This window comes from Molossus molossus, unplaced genomic scaffold (assembly GCF_014108415.1).
Source record: "Molossus molossus isolate mMolMol1 unplaced genomic scaffold, mMolMol1.p scaffold_m16_p_1, whole genome shotgun sequence".
NCBI classification, from domain to species: Eukaryota; Metazoa; Chordata; class Mammalia; order Chiroptera; family Molossidae; genus Molossus; species Molossus molossus.
Window position 1 is genome coordinate 1,685,380 of NW_023425344.1, and position 23,446 is coordinate 1,708,825.

General features: G+C 43.3%; 1 protein-coding gene across 8 annotated transcripts in view; it reads left to right on the plus strand.

The window, feature by feature from the left end:
• Window positions 1-23,446, plus strand: part of ADD1 (adducin 1) — an 88,403-nt gene that overhangs the window by 30,740 nt on the left and 34,217 nt on the right. For 5 of the 8 annotated variants that reach the window (XM_036275049.1, XM_036275019.1, XM_036275041.1 and 2 more), the window contains 3 exons: window positions 10,085-10,299; window positions 12,262-12,424; window positions 23,295-23,446. In XM_036275049.1, the coding sequence (XP_036130942.1) occupies window positions 10,105-10,299; window positions 12,262-12,424; window positions 23,295-23,446 (510 nt within the window). In that variant the 5' untranslated portion in view covers window positions 10,085-10,104. Of the gene's footprint in view, window positions 1-4,852; window positions 4,979-10,084; window positions 10,300-12,261; window positions 12,425-17,154; window positions 17,202-23,294 lie in introns of those variants that run through there. The other 3 variants (XM_036275013.1, XM_036275056.1, XM_036275064.1) reach the window with 2 other exon arrangements.

Genomic DNA, 23,446 nt, shown 5'->3' on the forward strand with positions numbered 1-23,446 from the left:
CTGTTTATTCTTGTATGTGCACTGACTGGGGATCGAACCTGCAACTGTGGCGTATCAGGATGACGCTCTAACCAATCAATCAAGCTGGCCGGCCAGGGCTTGCTCTCTTTTCTAAATTGAGCTTGCTGGGGAGGTGTGATGGCAGAGGTGTAATGTAGTGGAATGAAAGGCAGGCGCTCTGGAGTTCGGGCAGCTTGAGTTTAGACCCTAGCAGCCCCCCTTCTGGCTACTGAAGTGCTTTGAGCCTCAGTTTTCTTATCTGCAGGAAAAAAATGAGTTCATACACTTAAAAATGAGTTTCTAATCAGTATTTACCACATAGTAAACTGATTATTTTAGAGGGACTTTTGTGCAGTTTCATCTTAAGAGAACATTTGGAGAGTCAGGAATAGAATTAAGCGGATCAGAGGAATTAAAGGCTTTCTCTGAGCTCTGGTCCCAGCAGGGCATGCTCCATCAGCCTGAGGCTTTGTGGAAGAACCCTAAACATTGAGGAGTGTTTATCCTGCAGGAGAAGTAGGGAGCTGGCTCAGAATATGTGAAGTGAGGGTTCTGACTTGTGGTGGTGGGTTCCCTTTTATTTGGGAGGGGGCTTCAACGTTGGATTCCTCCCTCTTGCCTGTGGAAAAGAGGATCCCCTTTCATTGAATGGCACAGCACCCCTTCCAGAATTGTAGGTTTCTGAGAGTTTGTCATGAATTTCTGGCTTGGGCATCTGAGTCTCTTCTGCTTTTCCACTCGAGGCGCCAGACAGGGTGTAGACTGTCTCTGCAGTGCTGTTCCCAGCCCTTTACCAGAGCTTAGCCCTAAGTATCAGCTCCTCCAAGCTTGTGTAAAGTCTTGTCACCCTTGCCCTGGCCAGTTTGGCTCAGTGGTTGAGTGTCGGCCTGTGGACCAGAGAGTCCCGGGTTCGGTTCCCTCTAGGGGCATGTACCACCAAAAAAAAATAAGTAAAGTCTTGTCACCTTTCAGAGAAAGACAAATACCATATGATTTCCCTCATATGTGGAATCTAAAAAACAAAATAAATGAATAAACAAAACAAAAACTCATAGATACAGAGTACTGACACTTGCCAGGGTGGAGGGGTGGGGGCAGGGTACTGACAGTTGCCAGGGTGGAGGGGTGGGGGGCAGGGTCGGAAAAAGTGAAGGGATTGAGAAGTACAAAACAGTCACTGGATGTAAAGTACAACCTAGGGGATATAGTCAGTAATATTGCAATAACTGTGTATAATGCCAGGTGGGTACTAGACTTATGGGTGATCACTTCTAAAGGTATATAAATGTCTATTCACTATGTTTTATGCCAAGTACCAAGCTCAGGGCCTTGGGAAAGCTTTGCAAACAGGAACTGTTTGAGTTGGATCTTGAGAATGAGTGAGGCTGAAAGGTTTGGAAGATAGACTAGTTCAGTCAGGTCATTAAAATGGCTCCTTGAGCCCTGGCTAGGAGCTCAGTTGGTTAGAGCATCGTCCTGACACACCATGATTGTGGGTTTGATCCAGTCGTGGCACATACAAGAATCAACTAATGAATACATAAATAAGTGGAACCAAAAAAAAGCAATGTTTCTCTCTCTCTCTGCCTTCCTCTCTGTCTTTAAAATCAGTAATCCGCTCTAAAAATAAATAAGTTTAAAAATGGCTCCTTGAGCTGGTGGTGCCAGACCCCATATGTGAAAAGGGACGTGGACTGCTCACTCACTACGCTGCTTCTTTTGTGTTGCTGACTGTAAAGTTCAGTAGGTGTTCATTCACCAGGTGACTGCCACCTGCCTCAAGCCACCTGGAAGGACCTGCTTAGCTCTAAAAGCATTTATTGCCCTGGCCAGTCTGGTTCAGTTGGTTGAGCGTGGTCCTGGGCACCGAAAGGTCGCTGGTTCAGGGCAAATACCCAGGTTGTGGGTCCAATTCCTGGTCAGGGTGTGTATTGGAGGCAACATTGATATTTCTCTCTCCCTCCCGCTCCCTCGCCCTCTCTCTCTCTCTCTAAAATAAATAAAAATGTGTTTAAAAACAAACAAACATAAATAAAAGCACCTCTCCTGTGGAGCTTTTGCTATGTTAGTGTCCTGGGACTGCATAAATAGCAAACTGGTCTGTCAGCTCTGGAAACACTTTAGCAGTGCAAGATCAAGATGTCGCAGGGTCGGTTCCTTCTGAAGCTGAGGGAGAGTCTGTTCTAGGTCTTTCCCCCGGCTGCTGGTGATTGGCTGTCTCTGTCCGAATTTCCTATTTGTAATGCCTTAACTAATTAATCTACAAAGACCCTATTGCCAAATAAGGTCACATTCTGTGGTATTGGGCTTTCGGGCTTCACTTTTTGGGGACACAGTTCATCCCATAACACCCTCTGTCTGCTCTTTCCGTTTCTACCATTGGGTGCGTGCTCCCTGCTGGTGTGTGAGTAGTTTCTGTCCCGGCTCCAAGAGTCTTTGCATACATTTGTTTGTGTAGTGTCTTCTGGCAGTTTTGTAACTTTTTTTATCTTCACCCTAGGACATTTTTCCATTTTTGTTCAAATAGAGTGGGAGGGAGGGAGGGAGAGAGAGAGAGAGAGAGAGAGAGAGAGAGAGAGAGAGAAACATCAACGTGAAAGGGACACATTGAGTGGCTGCCACCCGCACGACCAACCAGGGCTGGGGACAAACTACAACCCAGGTACGTGCCCTTAGCGGGAACTTAACTCGGGTCCCTCTGGACCGCAGGTGGATGCTCTAACCACTGAGCCAATCCAGCCAGGGCCTTATCTCTGGTGCCTTGCATATAGTGTGGAAAGTAGCTCTATGTAGATGTAGTGAGCACCTGGAGTTACTAGACATGGAGGAAGATACTGCAGAGGCCTCCTTTCCTGTTCTTCTATTGACAATGCCACGGGCTGTCTGGAGTTGGGTGTCAGGTGGCCTAGGACACCAGCAGAGGCCACCACTTTTGTTAAGCATATGTAATGCTTCCTGGTTCATTTTCCACAGAGCAATAATTCATTATCTCCTAGCAGTAATCATTCTTTCTGAGATATATTTTAAGAGCATTTAACAACTGACAAGATCCTCTGGGTTTTCTAGCAGAGGCCTTCTTGTTTCAGCCTGTGGTTTGAGTGTTCTGCCTTTAGAGATTCAAAAATGAATTATGTGAATGGTGGGAATAGTTAGCTGTTAGCAAAATGTCTGTGCCAGAAGGGAAATGCTAAGAAATAGTGGAATTTGCCCAAAAGCTTTAGAATAAGCCCATTAGATATCTTAGAGAAGCAAAAAAATTGTCTGATGTCTGATTTGAGGTTTAGTTACACATTAGTGAGGATGGATGGATTCTCTCAGAGCTAAGAAAGAATATTCCTCGGTACCCTTTGTTGTTTCCAGGTCAATAAATGACAAACGTGGCAGAGTGGTGTCTTCTGGGACATTAGAAAAGAGGGGATATTAATCTTAAAATAGTTTTTCATCCCAGTATTAGTAATATCTGTCCAAAAGAACACGCTGAAATGTGTTTGCCTGAAGACAGACAGAGACTAGTGTGCGTAAGGTCTGGAAGTACTTCGTTCTAAGAGCATTTCAGATACATACAAAATACAGTGGTATATAGTGCACCCTGCTTTATCCTTCATCCAGCGTCAGTGCCTACAGCCAGTCTTGTTTCTCTTGTGCACCCTTACTCGGCCTCCACACCATACAGTGTCTTGTCATTTCATCCAGAAATATTTCTGTATCTAATATGACTGTAATGATATCATACCTTAAAAATTTTTTTTTAAATCCTCACCCCAGGATATTTTTTCATTTATCTTCAGATAGAGTGGGAAGGAGGGAGAAGGGGGAGAGAGAGGGAGAGAAAAACATCAACGTGAGAGAGACACATCGACTGGTTGCCTCCTACACGACCCCGACCAGGGGCGAGGACTGAGCCATAACAGAGGCACATGCTCTTGACTGGAATCGAACCCAAGACTCTGGTCTGCAGGCTGACGCTCTAACTGCTGAGCCACACCGGCCATGGCCACACCTAAAAATTTTAATAGTCATTTCTTGATACCATCCTAGTCTAATTAGTGTTTAAATTTCTAATTGTCCCATGTGACACATTTATTTATTGTTATTTATTTTTTATCCTCACCCAAGGACATTTTGCATTTATCTTCAGTTAGAGTTGGGGGAGGGGAGGGGAGAGGGAAGAAGAGAGAGAGAAATATCGATCTGAAAGAGAAACATCGAGTGGCTGCCACCCACATGACCCCAACCAGGGCCAGGCACAAACTGCAACCAAGGTACATGCCCTTAGTGGGAACCCAACCTGGGACTCTCTGGTCTGCGAGCTGATGTGCTAACTGCTGAGCCAAACTGGCCGGGGCTATTTATTTATTTATTTTTAATTTTTTTTTCTTTATTTTTAGAGAGAGAGGAAGGGAGAGGGAGAGAGAGAAACATCCATGAGAGAGAACATCTATTAGCTGCCTCCTGCATGCCCCCCACTGGGGATTGAGCCCACAATCTGGGCATGTGCCCTGACCAACCAGGAATCGAACCAGTGAACTCTTGGTGCATGAGTCGACGCTCAACCACTGAGCCATTTTTTAAAAACCCTCACTGGAGGGCATGCTCACTGATTTTAGAGAGAGAGAGGAGGGGAGGGAGAGATAGAAAGAAACATCGATTGGCTGCCTCCTGCACACACCCCAACTGTGGGCTGAACCTGCAGCCTAGGCATACACCCCAACCAGAATTGAACCCATAACCTTTTGGTGCATGGGATGACGTTCCAACCAACTGAACCACACCAGCCAGGGCCCAGGTGTAATTTTAGATTTTTATTTTACAGTTTGTTTGAATTGAGATCTAACTAAAATCTTTTTATTAGCTGTCAGGTATTAAGCAGGGAGTGAGTTACATGATTTTGAACTGCCTGTGGAGAACGGATTGGTGTGGGCGTTGTTCGGAGACTGGAGGTGAAGAAACTGTTAGGAGGCTGTTTCATATCCAGTAGGTGGGTGGTCCTTCTCTAGATGAGAGTGGTGTGATCAGGTGGAGACAGGTAGCTAAATGTGAGATGTCATATGGGTAGGCCAGGTTTGTTTACTGTGGTTCATCCAGACTTTGGGTTCATTGGGTGTGTATGTTTGAAAGTATTGTTCCCAGAGATTTCATTGATTTAGGTATTAACATGTTAAGATTTGTGAAATCTTAAAAAATTTTACACAGGTAAATTTATAGCAATTCATAGATATTGAGATAGAGAAATATTAATCTGTGCTTCTTGGGTCAGTTTATTCCACTTTAATACAGCTTATTTGCCATGATACTGTTTTGTCTGTGTGGTGTGATTATAATTATAATACTGATAAGGTTATAGGAGATTTATCTTCAGAGTGGGAGGGAAAGGAAGAGAGAGAGAGAGAAACATCGATGTGAGAGAGACACATCGATTGGTTGCTTCCCAGATGACCCCGACCAATGCTGGGAACCGAACTGCAACTGTGGTATGTGCCCTTGACTGGAATCGAACTCACGACTCTATGGTTCATGGGCCAATGCTCTAACCACTGAGCAAAATCGGCTAGGGCTACAGTTTACATTTAATATTATTCTGTATTATTTTCAGGTATACTGCATAGTGTTTAGACAGCCATGTACTTTATAAAGTAGTCCTCCCAATATTTCAAGTACTTGCCTGGCCCCATATGTAGAGAATTGTTTTTACATTTGTATTTTTCCATTAAAATTGGATTAAGTAATACCGTTTTAGTAGAGATCTTCCTAGGAAAAATTTATTGTCTTAACACACTCTTTTGTTGTTGTTGTTGTGGTTAATCCTCATCCGAGGATATTTTTCCATTGAGTTTTAGACAATGGAATTGGGGGGGGGGGCATCAATGTGGGAGAGACACATCCATTGGTTACCTCCTGCACAACCCCGACTGGGGAGCAATCCTGCAACTTGTTGGGGAACAAGCCTTGTTGGGTAATCAAACCTATGATCCATCATTCTGAGGGCCAATGCTCTAACGATGCTCTAACCGCTGAGCCAAACCATCCAGGGCCCTCTTTTTTTTTTTAATCCTCACCCAAGGATATGTTGTGTATTTTTTAAATTGATGAGAGAGCCCTGGCCGGTTTGGTTCAGCGGTTAGAGCGTCGGCCTGCGGTGCTGAGAGACCTGGGTTCGGTTCCCGCTAAGTTGCGCATGCCTCGGTTGCAGTTTGTCCCCGGCCCTGGTCGGTTGTGCGGGTGGCAGCCACTCGATGTGTTCCTTTCACATCGATGTTTCTCTCTCTCTCTGTTCCTCTCTCTCCCTCCCACTCTACCTGAACAAAAAATGGAAAAATGTCCTCGGGTAAGGATAAAATAAATAAATAAATAAATTGATGAGAGAGAGAGAGAGAGAAAGAGAGAACGAGAAAGAGAAACATCAGTATGAGAGAGAAACATCGATTGGTTGCCTCCCGTATGCACCCAGCCCAGGCTGGGGACTGAACTCACAACCTAGGTATGTACCCTGACTGGGAATCGAACCCACAGCCTTTTGATGTACGGGACAATACTCCAACCGCTGGAGCCACCCAGCCAGGGCATGTTTATCTTTAATTATTGAGCTCAGAATATGTATACTTTGACTTTGATTTAAGTTTATAGACTTCCTTATTGAAGGAATAGAACACACATATGTCTGGTGTGTAGTCTTTATCTTTTCCCATTCACATGGCAATTTGTAACAAAAAGGGAGCTGTCTCTGCCTTATCTTTAACATGTTGGTTTTACAAAGCTTCTTTTCTTCCAGTCAGCTCTGGGAACCAGGAAGCAGCTGTAGTTGCCTCTTAAATGTTCCCTTGTCCCTGTTTACTGACAAAATGGCTTAAAATTGGAACTCATTTAGTAATAGAGAAATCATTATTTGTATACTGTATATACTTTTTTGTCTTTTTTTGGTGAAATAGAACATTTTATCATTGGCTCAGAATGTTAGGCTTCACTTAAATTTACTGAAGTGTTAGACAACCATTATTGTTTTGTTCTTTGGGTCATACTTTTAGAGCACACTAGGTTAAAGTAAACAGATTAAACTAAAATTCTAAAGGAAACAATAAGAGAACAGTAGTTTAAAGACTATGTTTAGGTTGTTGGTTCATTTATTCTGTGCTGACTTTTAGTCCCCTGTTGTTTCATGCTTTGTCTTTCAGTCCTCAGCATACTGCCATTTTATGTGTGCTGTTAACTCTATTTATCTTTAGGTTTCAGAAGGGCAATATCCAAATTGATTTTTTTCTTTAAAAAAAGTTTTCTTAACTGATTCTTTGGTTCTCGGTACCACAAAATATTTTTTGTATGAACTATTCTTCACAGCCTTGTGTTCCTAGTTCAGTGGCATTGGTATCACATGGGAGCTGGTGAGACATGCAGAATCTCAGGCCCCACCCAGTCCTACTGAATCTGAATTTGTATCTTAACAAGATTCTCAGATGACTCACAGGGAAGGGCAAAAGTAAGTTTACAGTTGTTTGTATGGAAAATAATACAGTAATAAATAATAATACAAGAATAAACTCTGTTTTGCGGACTCACAACTGTAAACCTATTTTTGCCAAACCCTGTATGTGCACATTAAAAAGGTTGACAGTGCCAGCCCTGGCTGGGTGGCTCAGTTTGTTGGAGCATCATCCTGTACACCAAAAAGGTTGCGGGTTCAATTCTAGGTCAGGGTGTGTATGGGAGAAAACTCACCAATGTTTCTCTCTCACGTCGATGTTTCTCTCTCTCTCTCTCATCAATAAACATTAATCAGGATTTAAAAAAAAAAAAAAGCTAACAGTGCCAACCCTGGATTCTCTGGGCCTCCTGATCAAGGCCAGTCTTTGTACCTGTGTCCCTGATTTCATCCTTTCCCATACTTTGGGGATACTCCCCCACTTCTGATGCCACTCACAGTCATCATCACTCATAATGTGGCTTGGAGGTAAGAAGACAGTCTTTGCAGCCAGATGGGCTTTCTTGGCATCCCAACTCTGCTTCCTACTCCAGTCAACACCTCTGCCTGTCTCAGCGAGTCCAGCTTCCCCAAAGTGAGGGCCATGTCTGATTAATTTTTGTGGCCAGCACAGTGACTGGACATAATAGATGCTCAGTAAATACTGCATGTATATTGTTAAAACTATCATTCAGTGCTGTATAGAAACAATAGTAATTGAACCACTCATGTGATGATTAGTAAAGGTGCTGTTTAGAGATTTAGTAAAGATGAACATAATTTAGTGTTTGAACATCATTTGAAATAAAAGACTGGGATTAAAAAGAATGTAAAGTAAGTGGCCATATTAGCAGACTTTTAGATTTGTGCCCTTTGGGCATTTTTTAGGTTATTCATAAGGTAGGTCATGTTGACATTATGGTACCTACTGTTGAGCCAAAAAGGTGGTGTTGAAGAGGGTCATTTCTTTTTATCCTCACCCGAGGACATTTTTCCATTTTTTGTTCAGGTAGAGCGGGAGGGAGAGAGAGGAACAGAGAGAGAGAGAAACATCGATGTGAAAGGAACACATCGAGTGGCTGCCACCCGCACAACCAACCAGGGCCGGGGACAAACTGCAACCGAGGTACGTGCCCTTAGCGGGAACCGAACCCGGGCCTCTCAGGACCGCAGGCCGACGCTCCAACCGCTGAGCCAAACCGGCCAGGGCTCTTTTTTTTTTTTTTTAATATGTTTTTAGCTAGGCTGGTGTGGCTCAGTGGTTGAGCATCGACCCATGCATCAGGAGGTTGCCAGTTCAATTCCTGGTCAGGGCATATGCCTAGGTTATGGGCCTGATCCCTGGGGGGGCGCATGCAGTAGGCGGCCATTCGATGTTCTCTCTCATTGATGTTTCTATCTCTTTCCTTCTCCCTTCCTCTCTCTAAAATCAATAAAGAAAAAAAGTTTGTTTGTTTTTTTTAATCCTCACCCGAGGACATTTTTTGATATTTTGTTCAGATAGAGTGGGAGACCCTGGCCGTTTTGGCTCAGCGGTTGGAGCGTCGGCCTGCGGTACAGAGAGACCCGGGTTCGGTTCCCGCTAAGGGCACGTACCTCGGTTGCAGTTGGTCCCCGGCCCTGGTTGGTCGTGCGGGTGGCAGCCACTCGATGTGTTCCTTTCACATCGATGTTTCTCTCTCTCTCCCTTCCTTGCTCTCCCTCCCGCTCTATCTGAACAAAAAATGGAAAAATGTCCTCAGGTGAGGATTAAAAAACAAACAAACAGATAGAGTGGGAGAGAGAGAAACATTAATGTGAAAGGGACACATCGAGTGGCTGCCACCCACACAACCCAACCAGGGCCGGGGACAAACTGCAACCGAGGTACGTGCCCTTAGCGGGAACCGAATCTGGGTCTTTCCAGACCACAGGCCGACACTAACCGCTGAGCCAAACCGGCCAGGGCAAGAAAAAAACGTTTTAAAAAAATCTTTAAGTGTGTTTTTATTGATTTTTTTTTTAGAGAGGAGGGGAGAGAAACATCGATGTGAGAGAGAAACATTAATTGGCTGCCTCCTACACGCCCCCCATTGGGATTTAAGCCCAAAACCCAGGCCTATGCCCTGACCAGGAATCCAACCAGGATTTCTCAGTCCAGGGCAAGACGCTCAATCCACTGAGCCACACCAGCCAGGCGAAGAGGGGGTCATTTCTTATTTGTATGGATAGATTGTGAGCAGCAAGCCTTTGCAAAATCACTGCTGATGCTTTCTTGGGAAAATACTGTAAGTCAAATTTATCCAGAAATGAATGATGTGTGACAATGTTCTGACTTGAAACTATCTTGTCAAATTTTTACTGTCTAGTTCTTCTGGTTGTCAGAGGACATGCTAGCTTTGTTAGGTTGTTCTCCTGTTGTCTGCTGAAGAACCATGGTAAGGACAAGAAATGCCATTGGCTGGTGGGAGATGGCTGATCAGCTGTGTGCCCCGAGGCCACAAAGAAGCCTCACACGTTAAGGCTCGGGACTGGTCAGGCAACGAGAGCACCCAGATGCTGAAGATTTATTTATCAGGCTGACGTGCTCACTATGAAATCCTGTTGCACATTGATTAAAAAACAATACTTTCTTTCATTGTGATTCTGTAGGAACCTAGAAAAATTGTGCAATGAATGGTGATACTCAAGCCGCAGTGGTGACCTCACCACCCCCGACCACAGCCCCTCACAAAGAGAGGTACTTCGACAGGGTGGATGAAAACAATCCTGAATACCTTCGAGAGAGGAACATGGCACCAGATCTTCGCCAGGACTTCAACATGATGGAGCAAAAAAAGAGGGTGTCCATGATACTGCAGAGCCCCGTAAGAGCAGCTTCTATTTGAAGTATCTTCTGACTTCTCCAGTGCTTGAGCTCTGGCACTCTGTTCTGTGTGTCATAGTCAGGCTGTCTTAGCACAGGAAGTCAGGGCCTTGTATACATGTATCGCTGTCGAAAGAGTTCAGCTTAGTTAAACTTATCAGACACAATAGGGAAAAATCTTCAGTGTCGTAAAGGATAGCAGATGTTTCTTTCTCGTTTTTATTCTTCTGCTTCTCAGAGAGTCCCTATTCATTGATACCTTTTAAAGATTACTGTTTTTTGCACAATACGTACTTTGGTGCTGGGCACATGGTAGGCTCAGCAGTGCTTGATTTACTGATTGATCATGATTGATCAGCATTTGAATGACAGTCACACCCAACAAAGTGTCTTCTGTTTGCATGTTTAGGTGAAGGAGCGCAGTCTCTAGGTTTCCTCATGTAGATGCAGCTGCCCTGTGTACCCCATTCTGCTGATCTTTTTTACTTCATTCCTTAATATTTAGGGATGTCATTGTCAGATAGTCATAGAGTTTTTTATTAATGCTTATTATCGCTTATGTGCTGTTCAAGGAACTGGCCTCTAACTCCTGGTTGGTTTGTTTGGTTGTTATTACTATTCACATATTACTTACAGGAAAGTACACAGATATTTTTTGGTTTGTTTGTTTTGTTTTGTTTGTTTTTGTACGTGCCCCTAGCGGGAACCGAACCCGGGACTCTCTGGTCCGCGGGCCAACACTCCAACCGCTGAGCCGAACTGGCCAGGGCCTTTTTATTTATTTTTTTAATCCTCACCCAAGGATATTTTCTCATTTTTTGTTCACATAGAGTGGGAGGGAGAGAGAGGAAGAGAGAGAGAGAGAATCATTGACGTGAAAGGGACACAGCGAGTGGCTGCCACCCACACAACCAACCAGGGCCGGGGACAAACCGCAACCGAGGTACATGCCCCTAGCGGGAACCGAACCCAGGTCTCTCTGGATCGCAGGCCGATGCTCTAACCGCGGAGCCAAACTGGCCAGGGCCACAAGATTTATTTTTTTATTGGATATGTGGAAAATTATTTTAATATAGCTTGGGAAAACTATAAATTATGTGTATTGATTTAGTAGTGACTTCATGTTAAAATCATCATCAACTCAACCTTACTGCCTAATTTAGAATTATTTTATAAAGGATGAATGTTTTAGGGGTTCCTTTTCAATTTTAAAGTCATTTTTAAAAGTGTATGATGAGCCCTGGCCGGTTTGGCTTAGCGGTTAGAGCATCGGCCTGCGGTCCAGAGAGACCCGGGTTCGGTTCTCGCTAAGAGCATGTATTTCGGTTGCAGTTGGTCCCCTGCCCTGGTTGGGTCATGCGGGTGGCAGCCACTCGATGTGCCCCTTTCATGTTGATGTTTCTCTCTCTTCCTCTCCCTCCCTCTGAACAAAAAATGAAAAAAATGTCCTCAGGTGAGGATAAAAAAGAAATAAAAGTGTATGATGAGGAAAATATTGAGAAGCCCCAACTAGAACATGAAAATTACTAGTAATTCTGTCACAGAATTACAATGAACATTTTTTTTGTGAGTATGTGTTCTTAGTGGGAGCCGAACCCGGGTCTCTCTGGACTGCACGCTCTGACCGCTGAGCCAAACCGGCCAGGGTTGTTTTGTCTTTTGTCAGTACTGCTGGGATGAGCATCCTGCTGATAAATCTGGAGCACATCTTTGGTTATTTTTTTAGAAAGGATTCCTAGGACTAGGAAGCTTGCTCAGATTTTTAAGCTTTTATATTGTTAAGTTACTTTCTAGAAAGAATGTTCCAATTTGTACTTTAAGTAGCTGTGTATGGGAGTGTCCATTAACCTTCCTAGGGTTGGAGGAAAGCAAAACAGAAACTCAGTCTACGTGAAAGTTACCCTTGCCTTCTCCAGGAACACCAAGGAAGTGATGTCTCACTGTTTGAATTTACCTTTTTCAGGCTTTCTGCGAAGAGTTGGAATCAATGATACAGGAACAATTTAAGAAGGGGAAGAACCCCACCGGCCTGCTGGCATTGCAGCAGATTGCAGATTTTATGACCACAAATGCTCCAAATGTCTACCCAGCAGCCCCCCAAGGAGGGATGGCTGCCTTGAACATGAGTGAGTACTTCCTGACTCTGCTCGTGCTGTCATTCCCAGGAACAATTTCCTAGCAAAATATATGTGAATCACAGAATGGAGTGTTTTGAAGGAGTGTTGCCTGGCTGGTGTGGCCCAGTGGTTGAGCGTCAACCCTGCACCTAGAGGTTGCTGATTTGATTCCTGGTCAGTGTACATGCTCAAGTTGTGGGCCCGATCCCGGTAGGGGGCATGCAGGAGATGGCTAATCGATGTTCTCTCATTGATGTTTCTCTCTCTCTATCTCTAAAATCAATAAAGAAAAAAATTAATGTGTTTTAGTTATAATAAAAAATAGACTGTAAGCCTGAAAATGTCTTAAGTGTAGAGGGCTTTTTTTTTTTTTTTTGCATTTATTTTCAGATAGGGAGAGAACCATCGATGTAAGAGAGACACATCGAGTAGTCGCCACCCACACAACCCCAACCGGGGCCAGGGACAAACTGCAACCGAGGTACTGTACATGCCCTAAGTGGGAACCGAACCTGGGATCCTTCGGTGTGTGGGCTGACGCTCTAACCGCTGAACCAAAGTGACCAGGACTGGCTCCTTTTTATGAGCCAGTGAGACTTTTATTTCTAAGTCACATGACTTTTTGTGTAGCTTCTCAAATCCTGTGTACATTAAACTAAGCAGAAATAGCCCTGGCTGGTTTGGCTCAGCGGTTAGAGCGTCGGCCTGCGGTCCGGAGACACCCAGGTTCAGTTCCCGCTAAGGGCACATACCTCGGTTGCAGTTTGTCCCCGGCCCTGGTTGGGTTGTGCGGGTGGCAGCCACTCGATGTGTCCCTTTCACGTCGATGTTTCTCTCTCTCTCTCTTCCTCTCTCTCCCTCCCACTCTGTCTGAACAAAATATCAAAAAATGTCCTTGGGTGAGGATTAAAAAATAAATAAACTAAACAGAAATAGTGCTTGTGGAATAGAACATTGATTCTGCCTGAACTCATTTCAGCCAGGCCAACATTTCTTTTTTTTTTTTTATTCTCACCCGAGGACATTTTTTTTTGATATTTTGTTCAGATAGAGTGGGAGGGAGAGAGAGAGAGAGAAATATTGACGTGAAAGCGACACATTGAGTGGTTGCCACCCACACGACCCAACCAGGGCCGGGGACAAACTGCAACCAAGGTACGTGTCCTTAGCGGGAACCAAACCCGGGTCTCTCCGGACCGCAGGCCGACGCTCTAACCGCTGAGCCAAACCGGCCAGGGCAAGGCCAACATTTCTTACCCACCAACCCTCACTGCTGCTTGCAAATGAGTGAGAAACAGAAATTCCAAAAGAAAGCCAGAGGGAAAATGTTGGATGGGTGAATATGAGAAAGTGAGCAAAGAGGGATTAGCTGTGCAAAGGTGGAATCCAGCATAACTGGGACATCAGTTAATGTGACCTCCTGTGTACCCAAGCCCTGGATCAAGCTCTGTTGTACTAGCTGGATAGTCAGCTTCTGAGTAACCAGCATCAGCTGTTGGTTTTCGTTAGATCACCTGGCATTTTCTGTTTACCTGTCTGTTCCATGGTACTCTTAGACTGACATTCAGCAGAGTCATATTTCACTAATGTCTCGAGACTTTTAATTTACTAGCTTAAACCTCCCCCCTGAAGTCATAGTGTAGTCATTAAGGTTTTCATAGGGATTCTTAATGGAACCCAGTGACATTTCATATCAATTAGATAATAAAAGAATAGTGTAATATATTTACTTCCTTATTGTCTTCTAATCAGAGGTAAAGGAAATATTATTTCAATAATGCCATACTGAAAAAAGGAAGACAGAAATCTAGTTAGTTTTAATTATATCAATAGTTTGTTTCTTAAAAATAAAAACTTAAAAACAAATTTTAACCTTTTTTCTGTAGAGTATAACATATATAGCCCTGGCTGGTTTGGCTTAGCGGATAGAGTGTCAGCCCTCAGTCTGAAGGGTCTTGGGTTTGATTCCCGGTCAAGGGCACTTACCTGGGTTGCAGGTTTGATCCCTGACCCTGTTTGGATCATGTGGGAGGCAGCCAGTTGATGTGTCTGTGTCACATTGATGTTTTTTTCTCTCTCCCTCCCTCCCTCCTCCCTCCCTCCCTCCCTCCCTCCCTCCCTCCCTCCTCTCTATCTAAAAGTCAATGGAGCCCTGGCCGGTTTGGCTCAGCGGTTAGAGCATCCACCTGCGGACCAGTGAGTCTTGGGTTTGATTCCAGTCAAGGGCACGTACCTTGGTTGCGGTTCATCCTTGGCCCTGGTCTGGCTCGTGTGGGAGGCAACCAGTCGATGTGTCTCTCTCACATCGATGTTTCTCTCTCTCTCTCTCTCTTTCTCCCCTTCTCTCTCCTTTCCACTCTATCTGAAGATAAATAGAAAAATATCCTTGGGTGAGGATTAAAAAAATAAAAGTCAGTGGAGCCCAACTGGTGTGGCTCAGTAGTTGAGTATCAACCCATGTATCCAGAGGTTCCAGTTTGATTCCTGGTCAGGGCACATGCCCAGGTTGTGGGCCAAATCCCCAATGGGGGGTATGCAGGAGGCAGCCAATCGATGTTCTCTCTCATTGAGTTTCTATCTCTTTCTCTCTCCCTTTCCCTTCGTCTCTCTCTAAAAGTCAATAAAGAAAAAACAAATAGAAGGCAATGGAAAAGTATCCTTGAGTGACGATCTACAACAACAAAACATTTATAGATAGCATAGAACAAATATATAACTCACACATGATTTTAAGGTGACCACCTTTATAATCCCCACCTGCCTGAGGAACAAAGATTTATCAGTCGCTCACCCCATTCACTATCACCCTCTTTTTTTTTTTTTATCCTCACCCGAGGACATTTTTGCATTTATCTTCTGATAGAGCGTGAGGTAGAGAGGAAGAGAGAGAGAGAGAAACATCAATGTGAGAGAGACACATGGACTGGGTGCCATCCACACGACCTCACCCGGGGCTGGAGACAAACTGCAAACGAGGTAAGTGCCCTTAGCAGGAATCGAACCTGGGTCTCTCTGGTCCGCAGACCGATGCTCTAACCACTGAGAAAACCGGCCAGGGCATTCCTTCATTTCTTCTTCCATATAGTTAGGATATTTCTGTACAGAGGAACTTCCCTATGATATGGGGTGTGGCTGGAAAGGTGACTACTCTCTCCCCTGTCACTCAGTGCACATCTGGGGGGAACCTAGTGCTAAACCATTTCATACGCAGCAGAGCAGCTTCCTCATTGCAGTCTATGGAAAGTCAGCCCTCGACACACACACATAAAAGCAGACTTTCCCTCAACTCTTCTTGGTTACCCAGTGGTACAGTTTCTACAGGAAAAGGGGAGTTTTCAAAATAAAAATGTGGTTTTCTGTCATCCGTCTAAGGTGACCAACTATTATTATTTTGAGCTCAGAATTAAATGTATTTCATGTGTTTCAAAATATTGCAATTATCTTTCTTAATGCTCAGATTTTCCCATTTTTGACCAGTGGGAATCTCTCCAGGTCGACTCCTGAGCCTCCTAGTCTGACAACTTCCAAACTGTCACAATAAGAATGCTGGTTCTCAAGGACTCCAGGTCTAACGAAACTAGAATATTGCACGATTAGTCGACTTTCTCCCATGTATCAAACACATTACCAATTACATACCACCAGTATGTTCTCTCTTCGTGTTCTAAATAGTTATGCTCTGTGTTGTCAGCATATAATCGCTACAGATGTTCATTTAGTGTTATAATTAACTCGATTCTTTAATCACTGTGTACTTAAAGCTTACCACCGGTCCTTGTACCAGTGTCCCCATCATTTTGGTTTTCTGAAGTTTCTTCCACAATAGACTTCTCAGAAAACACTTGTGGAGATAATACCCTTGGGTTGTCACACAAGGGTGTGACCTTTCTATATCAATGTTAATTTAATTTGATTAGTTTGGGTGTGAAATCTGTGACTCACACTTTTCCTATTTTCTGTACCTTAAATACATGATTCATTTTCTTCTGGCCCAAAGCATTACTATTAAAAGTTGAAGACAGCTTTTCCACCAAAGTGTCTCAGGCTGTGCAAACTGTTTTTCTTAGGGTCCAGCAAGTTTATTAGAATATATCTTAGTGTTGGTTGTTTTGGGTTAATTTTCCCAGATGATGTGCCCTTCCAAATAGTTTTTATTTTTATTTTCTTGAATTGGTGTGTAGTATTTAATCTGTTGCCTTGCTTTTGCTTTCTTCTTCAGGGGTTCCTGTCATGTACATCTTGGATTTTCTTAGGGTATCTTCTTTTAACTGCTGTTCCTCAAATCTTTTTTATCGCTTTCTTTATTTCTTTATGATTTAAACATGTTTTCTTTTTAATTCTCCAGCTTTCATTTAATACTTATGGCCCTGGTCGGTTTGGCTCAGCAGTTAGAGCGTCGGCCTGTGGTCCAGAGAGACCTGGGTTCGGTTCCCGCTAAAGGTACTTACCTCGGTTACAGTTTGTCCCCGGCCCTGGTTGGGTCGTGCGGACTGCAACCACTCGATGTGTCCTTTTCACGTTGATGTTTCTCTCTCTCTCTCCCCCTCCCACTCTATCTGAACAAAATATCGAAAATTGTCCTCGAGTGAGGATAATATTTATGTTTTAAAATCATTTAAAAAATTTAGACTTCCGGTCAAGACGGCGGCGTAGGTAAACGCGGTATGGCATCCTCCATCAAAGTTACAACTAAACTACAGAACAACCATCATTCAAAACCACCTGAAATCAAGCTGAATGGAAGTCTGAAAACTATGGAATTAAAGAAGCAGCCACATGGAGACTGGTAGGAGGGGCGGAGGTGGACAGGCTGGTCCCACACCCACGTGTGGCGGATAAAAATCAGGAGGACACCTCGGCTGGGAAGGTCCTCCCTGAGGACTGAGGGGTCCTAGTCCCACACCAGGTGCCCCGCTCAGGGTTCCAGTGCCAGGAAGAGAATCCCCATCACTTCTGGCTGGAAAAACCAGCGGGAACTGAGGCTCAGGAAGGCTGAGGCGTCTGGAGCCCCAGGCAGCTCCTCTTAAAGAGCCCCCGCATGGACTTATTGGACCCTCTCCCTCTCAACTTGGAGGGGAGGCAGCTTGAGGGGCGCTAGAGACAAACAGAAAAGAACTGAGCTGTTTGGCATTGGAGCAAGGGCTGGAGAGGTGGGCTTTCTACCAGACAAATGTGCTGTCAGAGGCCTTTGTTCCTTTGGTGAGCCCTTCCCTGGGGCCGCAGACAGCCGCCATATCTGTGACTCCAGCATCCTGGCTCATACTGGTTGCCCCACCCTGGTGATTCCCTGAGGCCCCACCCCACCCAACTTTCAAGCCCACCCAAGCTGTTGCCAGTTGCTTAACCATAGGATTGGCCTGTCTCGGATCCTGCTTCAGGTTTTCCTAAATTCTCTCAAACAAGCAGCATCTGGCCTCAGCTAGCCCCATACCTCTTGTTAAGTAATACATAGAAACAAACACAGGGAGGCAGCCAAAATGAGGAGACAAAGAAGCAGGTCCCAATTGAAAGAACAGAACAAAACCCCAGGAAAGGAACTCAGCAAAATGGAGACAAGCAACCTAACAGATGCTGAATTCAAAATACTGCTTATAAAGATGCTCAGTGAGCTTAGTGAGAACCTCAGCGAACTTAGTGAGGGCCTCAAGAGCATAAAAAAGGACCAGCCAGAAATGAAGGATGCACAGTCAGGAATGAAGGACGCACTAACTGAAATAAAGAATAATTTACACAGATTCATTAGTAGAGTTGGTAAAGCCAAGAAGCAAACCATCGATTTGGAATATAAGGAAGCAAAAAACACCCAATCAGAATAGCAAAAAGAAAAAAGAATCCAAAAATGTGAGGATAGTGTAAGGAGCCTCTGGGACAACTTCAAACGTGCCAACATTCGCATCTTGGGGGTGCCAGAAGGAGGAGAGAACAAGATATCAAAAATCTATTTGAAACAATATAGTGGCAGAAAACTTTCCTAACTTCGTGAAGGAAACAGACATACAAGTCCAGGAAGCACAGAGAGTCCCAAACAAGATGAACCCCAAGAGGCCCACACAAAGACACGTCATCATCAAAATGAAAAGGTTCAAGACAGAGAATCTCTTTTTTTTTAATCCTCACCCGAGGACACTTTTTCATTCTTTGTTCAGATAGAGCAGGAGGGAGAGAGAGAGAGAGAAACATCGATGTGAAAGGGACACATCGAGTGGCTGCCACCCGCACGACCAACCAGGGCCGGGGACAAACTGCAACCGAGGTACATGCCCTTAGCGGGAACTGAACTCGGGTCTCTCCGGACCGCAGGCCGATGCTCTAACCGCTGAGCCAAACCGGCCAGGGCAAGACAGAGAATCTTAAAAGCAGCAAGAGAAAAGCAGTTAGTTACCTACAGGGGAGTTTCCATACGGCTGTCAACTGATTTCTTAAAAGAAACTTTGCAGGCCAGAAGGGAGTGGCAAGAAATATTCAGAGTGATGAAAAGCTAGAACCTACAACCAAGATTACTCTGTCCTCCAAAGCTGTCATTTAGAATCGATGGCCATATAAAGTCTCCTAGCCCTGGCCGATTTGGCTCAGCGGTGAGAGCGTCGGCCTGCGGTCCTGACAGACCCGGGTTCGGTTCCCGCTAAGGGCACGTACCTAAGTTGCAGTTTGTCCCCGGCCCTGGTTGGGTTGTGTGGGTAGCAACTACTCGATGTATCCCTTTCACATCAGTGTTTCTCTCTTTCCCTCCCACTCTATCTGAACAAAATATCCAAAAATGTCCTCAGGTGAGGATAAAAATAAAAGAGTTTCCCAGACAAGAAAAAGTTAAAGGAGTTCATCAGCACCAAGCTGTTATTATATGAAATGTGGAAGGGTCTTTTTGAAGAAAAAGATAAAATATATGAACAAACAAAATGGAAATGAATACATATCTATCGACAATGGAATCGACAAACAAAATGAACAAGCAGAACAGAAACATTCTTATGGATACAGAGAACATTTTATTGGTTGCCAGATGGGAGGGTGTTTGGGGAATGGGTAAAAAAGGTGAAGGGATTAAGAACAAGTTGGTTGCTAGACTGACAAACCTCAAAGAGAAGGGGGTTGAGGGGTGGGAAGAAATAAACCAAAAAACTTATATGCATAACCAATGGACACAGACAACAGTGTGGGAAAAGGCAGGAAGGGGGAGGAGGGGTTCAATGGAGGAAAAATGTGGAACATCTGTAATACATTCAACAATGAAGATAAAAAAAAAATTTATGCCGAATTTCTTTTATGCTGTAACTCTCATTTTTGAATTTTCCTGATTATATTAAAGGTTTTTTTCACTTTCATTATTAAGGCCTTTCTCTTCTTTGTTATTAAATAATAGATTATTTTCATTTGTTTTTGGACATGTCTTCTTGTGTGGTTTTTTTTTTTTTGTTTTTTTTGTTTTGTTTTGTTTTTTAATTTATTTTATCTTCACCCAAGGACATTTTTCCATTTTTTGTTCAGATAGAGTGGGAGGGGGAGAGAGAGAGAGAGAAACATCGACGTGAAAGGGACACATCGAGTGACTGCCACCTGCACTACCCATCCAGAGCCGGGGACAAACTGCAACCGAGGTACGCGCCCTTAGCAGGAGCTGAACCCGGGTCTCTCTGGACCACGTAGCCAAACCGGCCAGTGGTCTTCTGTGTTTTTGTTGTCTGTCCTTTTTTCTTATAATAATTTTTGTATGGTCTGGGCACAATATTTTTCTGTTTGTTTCTGCATGAGGTTAGTTTTCTTGAAGGATCCTGGTTCAGGAAAGTTTTTCCAAAGTCATGGCTCTGGAGGTCCCTCTTCTGTTGTGTTTGTGAAGTGCTGAAAAGATGGGCGGCTGATTTAATGAAATCAGGTCTGTTCCCCTCCTGTGCTTTCATCTTGACCATTGTTTCCCTTTCTTCTCTTTTCTTTATAGTCTGTGTACTCAGTATGGGTTCTGATTTCTACAAATTTTTCTTTCTTTTTTTTTTCGTGTTAATACTCACCTGAGGATATTTTTTCATTGATTTTTAGAGAGAGTGGGGGAGAGGGAGAGAGAGCAAGAAACATCAGTGTGAGAGAGAGAGACATAGATTGGTTGCCTCTTGCAGGACCCCAACTGGGGCCAGGGATTGAACCTGCAACCCAGGTATATGCACTTGACTGGGAATCAAGCCCAAGACCCTTCTGTCCCTAGGCTGACACGCTTAACTGCTGAGCAAAATGGCCAGGGCTCTACTAATTTCTTAGTGTGAGACTTTGTCCTAAAAAACAGTTGTAGATGGTTAGTTTGGATTGAAGTGTGCTGAACTCCTCTTGGTTTCAGCTGCCCTTCTGAAATAGGCCCTCAACTTCCTAGTGAGTTCTTGTTGGTTCTTCTGGGGAGTCTCGAGTTTGGCAGATGGTCCATGCTGATATCATGCACTCTGTGACAACCCTGCCCCTTGTATCTTCAGTTTCATGGGCTTACCTTGTTACCTAGTGTGTTGTAGAGATCATCCTAGGGTTATCTCTTAGTTTTTTTGAGTGGGTTTGGGATGGGATTTAAGAAGATTAAAAAACTATACTGCCACTACCACCATGTTTTGAAAAACCTTCTAAAAACAGTTTTAAATAATTAAAGACCTAAAATAGAAGATTGACGTATGTTGGTCAGGACAATAGATATGTGGTTCTTTGTATTGTTCCTCTATACTTTTCTGTATGCTTACAAATAAAAAGACCAGGACCAAATCTAGTAATGTAGGATGAGAATAATTTTGTCATAACCAAGAAGGGTCAAGCAGTCATATACTTTTTTGTTTGTTTCTTTTTTTAATCCTCCCCTGAAGATATTTTTCCAGATTTTCAGATAGAGTGGGAAGGAGGGAGGGAGGGAGAGATACATCGATGTGAGAGAGACACATTGATTAGTTGCCTCCTGCACGACCCCTACTGGGGATCAAACCTACAACTGGTACACACCCTTGACCCGGAATCAAACTTGCCACTCTGGTCCACGGGCTGATGCTCTAACCACTGAGCACACGGACCAGGGCTTTAGTTCTAATGTGTATGTTTTGATGTCCCTCCTCCCCTTTCTTGCTTCACTGCACTGGTTAGAATCCCTGATACAGTATTTAGTAAGAATGCAAGAGTATACGTCCTTGTATTCCGCCTTTCATCTTATGTTTGATGTTAGTGGTAAGTTTTGTAGATGTCCCTTGTCAAGTTGAGGGTGTTCCCTTCTATTTCTAATTTGCTGAGAGCTTTTATCCTGAACAGATGTTAACTTTTATGAAATGCTTGTTATGTATCTATTAAAATGATTCCATTTTATGGTTTTTCTTCTTTAGTTTAATGTGGTGAATTATATTGATTGTTTTCTGAACTAACCTTGCATTCCTGAGATAAACCTTCCTAGTCATGATGTGTTCTTTTCATGCATTGATGGATTATTTGCTAAACTTTTGTTAAGTCATTTTTAGTTTGTGTTCATCAGAGATTTTGGTGTGTTTTTTCTTGTAATGTTGTGTAATGCAATGTCTTTGTGTGGTTTTTGTGTCAAAGTAATGCTGGGCCTGGTAGAATCTGTTGGAAAGTGTTCTGGAAGAGTTTGTATGGAATTGGTATTATTTCTTCCTTAAATGTGTGATGGAATTCACAGTGAAATCATCTAGGCCTGGTAATAGGACTACTCAGGAATCTTTTTTTTTTTTAAATCCTCACCAGAGGACATTTTTGACATTTATGTTCAGATAGAGCGGGAGGGAGATGGGGGGAAGAAAGAGAGAGAGAGAAACATCGATGTGAGAGAGACTCATCGATGGGTTGCCACCCACACGACCCCAACCGGTGCTGGGGACAAACTGCAACCGAGGTACGTGCCCTTAGCAGGAACCAAACCCGGGACTCTCTGGTCCATGGGCTGACACTCTAACTGCTGAGCCAAACCGGCCAGGGCAGGATATCTACTTTTTATGGAGTGAGCTTTGGTAGCTTGTGTCTTAAGGAATTTGTCCATTTTATCTAAGTAAAAAAAATTTGCTGGCATAGTTGTTCATGTCATTCCTATATTATCCTTTAAAAAAAAATATATATATATATATATACACACACACACACACATATATATATATATATATATATATAGATTTTTAGAGAGAGAGGACGGGAGAGGGAGAGAAAGAGAGAAACATTGATTGGCTGCCTCCTGCATGCCCCCTCCCAGGGATCGAGCTTACAACTCAGGCATGTACCTTGACCAGTACTCAGACCTGTAACTGTTTGGTGTATGGGACGATGCCCAACCAACTGAGCCACACTAACCAGGGCCTTTTATTATCCTTTTAACATTTGAAAGATAGGTGGTTATGTCCCCTCTCCACTTGTTCATACTGGTAATATATATCATGGCTGTGTTTTGTTGATGAGTCTAGAGATTTATTTCATTTTGTTTGGTTTTCATGATTTTATTTCATTTTTTATCTCAAGACTAAATGTTTTTCTCTATTATTTTTCTGCTCAATTGATATCTGCTTTTATTGTGTTTTTTTTTTTTTAATTTTGGATTTAATTTTCTGTTTCTAGTTTTATAAGGTAGAAACCTAGATCTTTTAAAAAAAATAATTTTTTCTTTTTAAATAAATATTTAATTCTGTAACTTTCCTTCTAAGCTTTGCTTTTTATAGCATCCTACAAATTTTGCTACCTTTTGGATACTAATTTCAGCTTAATCGTATTAATGTTGGGGAATATGGCCTATATGAAATAGGCTTTGAGCTTTTGAGACTGACTTTATGATGTAAGATGGAAGAGTCATATCTCAGTCATATCTGTTATAATTTTATTTACATTTGGTAATAAATATTAAATCTTTGAGTTTTGTATTTCTTTATTTCAGGTCTTGGTATGGTAACTCCTGTTAATGACCTTAGAGGATCTGATTCGATTGCCTATGACAAAGGGGAGAAGTTATTACGGTGTAAATTGGCAGCATTTTACAGACTGGCAGATCTTTTTGGGTGGTCTCAGCTTATCTACAATCATATCACA